Here is a 6000-nt window from a genome sequence, read left to right as displayed (position 1 = left end):
AAAAATCACAAAGTAAGATAGTAATAATAGAACCTCAATAATTCAGTGAACAGAATAAATGTAAATGGACTAAACTCTCCAAGTAAAAGACAATGATTGTCAAACTAAATATTCCAAACTCAGCTATATGATATTTACAATAGATAAGTCTAAAACATAAAGATACAGAAAAAGTGATAATGATTTATATATTCCTATAGAGGGTCATGATGCCTGGTACAGTTTATGAGGAAGACAAAAACATTTCCAATTTGGATGTCCTAATATCATAAGCTCAAAATTAATGAAGCAAAAATAGCAAACTTCAAAAAGAATCAGGTAAGTCCATTATCACAGTGAAAGATTTGCAAGTATCTCTCTCAGCAGTTGACAGTTCATGCAGACAAAAAAATTAATAAAATATACAAGACTCAAACAACATATTATCAAGTTTCATTTTATGGATACATATAGAATCCTGCTCTAAATAATAATGTATACATTTTCTTTTCAAGGATAAATGGAACTTTTATGCAAAGTGAAGATATTAGGCCATAACATAAAGAAAGTTCCTCTAAGTTGAACCATATAAAATTGTTATTTGTACATCAAAAGCAGTTGAAAATAATTAATTACATGCTATTCAACCTAATGCAGATTTCAAATACTCTGTAATTTATAGACCAAGATTTCTGACAACAACCCAGTTTGATTGGAACTTGTGACTCCTTCCCCCAAAATTTCAATTCCACACATTTGGAATGCTAAAAAATCTAAGTAACTGGTGTTTAAGCAAGAAAAAATTATAAAAATTATAAAAACTTAGAATTAAACATTGAATTTCCTTCCTATCAAAATTGTTGGACTTAACAAAAATGATACATAAAGGAAAATGCATAGCTTTAAATGCCTGAATACTTTAAAAAGTCTAAATATTAATGAGTTATTCCTTCAATTTAGGAAGTTAAGAAAATAGCAAAATAAATCTCAAATAAATAATAAAAAGCAGAAATTGATGAAATAGAAAAAAAAATACTAAAGATCAACAAAAACCAAAAGTTTTTTGTAAAGGCTAACAAAATCAATAAACATCTACCGAGCCTGATTGAAAAAAGGGGTGGAGAAGAGTCAGGTAGAGACCAATAGATCACAAATAAGCATAATTAGAATGACATACAACTAGAGACGAGGCAAGGCTTTAAATATTTAGAAGAAAATATTGTAACTTTATGCTAGCAAATTTGAAAACAAGTGAAATAGGCAAATTCTACAATATTTTGACTTCCTAAAACAGACTAAATAAGAATCAGGCTGAATGTTCCTACACTGAAGAAAACCAATCAACCATTAAAAAAAAGAAAAAGCCCACCAAGAAAACACCAAGCCCAAACAGTTTTTCAGAGGCAAAAAGAAATTTGCTCCCTGGTTCACTTTATGAAGCTAATTCAACCTTAATGCCAAGATAAATGAAGGTAGTATAAGAAAGGGAAATAACAGATAGATCTCACTTATGACAATAAATGTAAATCAAATACTATTAAATTGAATCCAATATTTGTAAAATGTTTGTTTCATGAACACATGGTTAATATAGCATGAAAAGAATCTCTTCATTTAATATACTAAATTAAAGACAAGGAAGAAAGGATATGATCATCTCCATAGATGGCAAAAGAAGTATTCAATAACATTCCACAATTCATGATAAAAACTATTGGTAAGCCAAAAATAGAAGAAAACATCTCACAAATTATAAAGAGTGTCTATAAAAATCCTAAAGCTAACATCATGTTCAGTGGTGAAATATTAAAACATTCTCTTTAAACTCAGTAATCAAGATGTCTGTTATCTCCATTTTCAACATCTACTGGAGGTTTTGGTCAGTGTGCATGCTCACATGGATAGCCACACAAACTCACATACACAAACACACATACAAATATAGAAGTATAGAAGGACTTGTAATGAGGAAATAAAATGCCATTATTTTATTATTTATATCAATTTCTTCATGGACAACCCCAAAGAAATAACACATTTGTAAACGATTTGGAGCTAAAAAGAATTCAGGAAGTTTTTTTTTGTATACAAAAGCACTACATAAAAACCAATTTCATATGTACAAACTAGAAATAATGATAGAAAGGTAAATTTTTAAAGATACCATTTATAATAACTAAAAATGAGGAGTTTAATTATAATTACAAAGAAATATAATTCCTTCAACAAACGTTATGCTAGACCTTTATAAAGAAAACAACAAAATGTTATTGAAAGATTAAGAAAATTTAAATTAATATGGAAAAGAACCATGTTCATGGATAAGAAATTAAGTTATCTTAAGGGTGTCAACTACCTTCCAAAATTAATCTACAGAATGAATGCAATTCCCTTCAAATTCCCATTCAAGTTTCTCAGAACCTAAGAAGCTGATGTTAAGATTTATATGAAAAAGAAATGGGTAAAAATAGCCAAGTAACTGCTGGAGATGAAGAACTAGTGGGTGAGTAGGGGGCTGAGAAATTTGACCTACCAGATAACAAAAATTATTTTAAGGTTATAATGATTAAGACTGTATTTAGCAGTGAACTATAGAATCCAGGAAAGACCCACACATATATGGAAATTTGATATACTCCAGAAATGGCACTGCAGCTTAGTTGGGACACGCTGAATTATTCAAGAAATATGTAAGGATATTTGGAAAAAGTAAAATTTTATGTCTATCTTTTATCATACACAAAAATTCTAAATGAATTAAGAATTTAAATGTGAAAGTCAAAACACTTAAATACACAAAAATATGTTAATTATCTCAAGGTTGGGAAGGATTTCTAAATAACAGTATATTAAAGGTACTAACCATAAAGAGAATAAAAAAGATATTAAAACGTTAGAGTTAAGCAATTTCACCAAAAGACATAAAGGAATTGAAAAGACAACTCAAGCGAGAAAAATACTTAAAACACATTAACTAACAAAGAATTAATATTTAGGATATACAAAAAACTCCCACAAACCAAATGAGTAAGAGAAGCAACCCAATAGAAAAAAGGACAAGATTCTTTTTAAAGGCATTTTATATCAAAGGAACCATAAATGGTTCAATGGAGCAATGGGAGCTGGTGGGAGCTTAAACTGATGACTACTATTCTGTAAACATTTTGGCATTAGTAAAGCTAGTTGTACATACTCCATGACCCAGAAATTCCATACCTAGGAACATACCCTAGGAAAATTTGCACACCTATGTACCAGAAGACATATACAAGAATATATTCTCTTAATTTGGTGGGGTCAAAATGAGAAAAGATCTCTGAAATGTTTAATTAAAAGCATACAACATACTCAACATCCAACATGAATATTTACAGAGTACCTAAATATTCTCTTAAGGTTCCTATTAATTGCTAAATTCATTAATAAATATCAGAAATATTCTTTTGTAAATGAAGAGATAAAACACACCTGACAGGTCAGTTTTAGCTAGAGCATGATCAGCTTTTTGTTCACAATGACAGGCATAATTATTACATCACCAAAGACCATATCAAGATTTATGGGAGAAAATCCTTTTTGAAGATTAGTTCAATTTAATCCGGATTAAAAGTAAATAAAACTTTTATCCTATCATCCTTGAGTGAAATAATTTTAGTTTTAATATCTTAATAAAAAAATATACAGAAGGAAACAATAAGAATATGGAAAGCCTGATGTCCTGTGGTCTTCCTTAAAAACAAACCATTTTCAAGAGACTATAATCTACTCAAAAGAAAGCGTTCTACCAAGGATCTTAATCAGATTCTGAGGAAATTCACACTCAAAATAAACAACATGCCACTAAAACCAAAATAATGTAGGCATTAGCAGTTACACAAAAGGTTAGCCTCTATCAGATGAGTCATTTCTAAAGTGATGAAAGTCTAAGTCTTTGAAGGGCTTTCTATTCAAGCTACAAAATATATAAAGGTAGGAATCATTTACAAAGCAGGTTAACTGAGAAATTTTTCTTCAATTTACACATCTTTGTTTGACTCTATGCGAACATCAAACTAGAATGGTAAAAATGAGTCCCTCTTCCTACATATTAATGCTAACTTTTTCTTTGTTTTCTCAAGGCATTTTACTTTCAGCAACCAAGTCTATAAGAAATTTAGAAGATGACATGGTATTTAACACATTCAGGCTGGGGAAAGCCATTCAGAAGGAAGATACTGCACAAAAAACAGTCATTGCTCCTTCTCTGGAACAATATAAAAATGATGAGAGCAGTTCCATGAATGATGACGAAAACAAAAATTCAAAGGTAAGTGGCAATGTGGAAATTTGGATGATTTTTATGAATCCTTTGAAAGTAAAATCGATGCTTCTATTTTATAAACAGAAGTATGAGCAAATAGTCACAATATGCATTAGACCAACTGTTGAAACTTCATACATATCAGGTTGTTCTTTCATCCTGGACAACACCTCTTATCCAAAAGGATCTTTTTCCCCAAAGACCTGTACCTACGGTACTTTTAAAGAACTAAAACATTGTAGAGAATCTTTGAACTGATTGATGAGAATATTATACAACTGCATTATAATTCCATTCCTAGTAAGACAGCTAAAATACAAATCAACCTTTTCTTTACAGAACGCAGGCTCCAAACACAATTTCTTAAATCATGGTCTGCCACTGAATCTGGCTATAAAACCTTATCTTACACTAAAAGGATTTCCAGCTGAGAATAGAGTTCAGAATACTGAACCAATACAAGAAAAGAGAGAAATTGGAGATGAAGAAAACTCAGCTAAATTTCCTATAGGAAGAAGAGATTTTGACAGTGAGTAGTCTTTTTAAAATTTAATTTTTATATCTTACCATATAATTGTATCTTACCCTAAAATAGAACTCTTGAGTTTAAATGAATTTGGATCTAACCATAACAAAATCCAGTTAAGACCATGGTTCAATTACACTTGCTATTAAATGACCCTTGCCAAAGATGTGGGATTTAAAAGCACTTAATTAGTTATTGTAATTTTGTATTGTATTATCACTCAATTAGCTATACTAGATCCATTCTTTTATTTCTAAGAAATTTGATGTGATAGTAATGATTCTTTAAACAATTTAAACTTTTTTTTCCTTTCCTTCAGTGCTCAGGTGTATGCTGGGAAGAGTCTACCGACCTTGTTGGCAAATCTGATACCTGCTGGTCCACACATCATCTTTTCAGAAGAAAACAAAATCATTTAATTGCCTATGGGGGGAAAAGCCCTTAAAGTTACTATAATTCATATTTTCAATGTCTGTTTTAAAAGAAAGTAATATTAAGATATATCAGCAACCTAAATGATATCCTTTATCTGTGCATTAAACTTTTGTGAATATTCTGCATCATTATGGCTTACTAGTATTTTTTTAAACAATGCTTAACATGTTAATAACCTTACACAAACTCCAGATCAAAATAATAAAGCATCATAATTTATACCTGTTCTCCTAAAAATTAAGTAGATGACTTTGGTAAATGGTTTTATAAATACAGAAATCTAAAGCACATAAAACACAAATTCACAGTCTGAAAAACTGAGTTAACTTTGCCTGGCCAGTAATCAGCTTGTCCTTGGCAGAGCACTTCTTGCTTTTTGCTACTCGGGAGAGTTTGCCATCCAATTTATTTTGCAAGACATCGTTTAATGTCTTACATATCTTAACATTTTTATGTTCATATGGTTCATTCCCATTATTGCAGAGATTATTTTCATCATTCAAATCAACCTGCTTTCTTTTTGAGTTTTTATTTCCTGTCTGATGACTTGACTTTCTTCCTTCTTTTTCATTTTTACTTCTGTCCAGATGAACATTTCCAGAATTTTTTCCAATTATTGGTCTTCCAACAGATGAATTTATACCTTCTGTTATGCCAGATGAAAAGAGGGAAGGAATTATGTAATATTTAGTATTATTACATGAGATAATTTTACAATAAACTTTAAAAGTAGCTAAAGATATTCAAAAATTCATGATTT

At 30.1% G+C, this 6000-nt stretch overlaps 2 protein-coding genes across 2 annotated transcripts in view; one reads left to right on the top strand and one right to left on the bottom strand.

Annotated features, from left to right (window-relative positions):
- Positions 1–420: 420 nt before the first annotated feature.
- Positions 421–6000, bottom strand: part of PARPBP (PARP1 binding protein) — a 65157-nt gene continuing 59577 nt past the window's right edge. Inside the window, exon 11 of the mRNA XM_017681338.3 lies at positions 421–5886. Coding sequence (XP_017536827.1) covers positions 5543–5886 — 344 coding nt within the window. The 3' untranslated portion in view covers positions 421–5542. The remainder of the gene's footprint in view (positions 5887–6000) is intronic.
- On the top strand, positions 4037–5215 carry PMCH (pro-melanin concentrating hormone). Its single transcript, XM_017681353.3, has 3 exons — positions 4037–4285; positions 4619–4808; positions 5125–5215. Exons 1-3 carry the CDS (start codon positions 4037–4039, stop codon positions 5172–5174), a joined length of 489 nt encoding a protein of 162 aa, XP_017536842.2. The 3' UTR covers positions 5175–5215.

This window comes from Manis javanica, chromosome 10 (genome assembly GCF_040802235.1).
Source record: "Manis javanica isolate MJ-LG chromosome 10, MJ_LKY, whole genome shotgun sequence".
In the NCBI taxonomy this organism is placed as follows: domain Eukaryota; kingdom Metazoa; phylum Chordata; class Mammalia; order Pholidota; family Manidae; genus Manis; species Manis javanica.
This window is presented reverse-complemented; position numbering and strand designations above follow the sequence as displayed.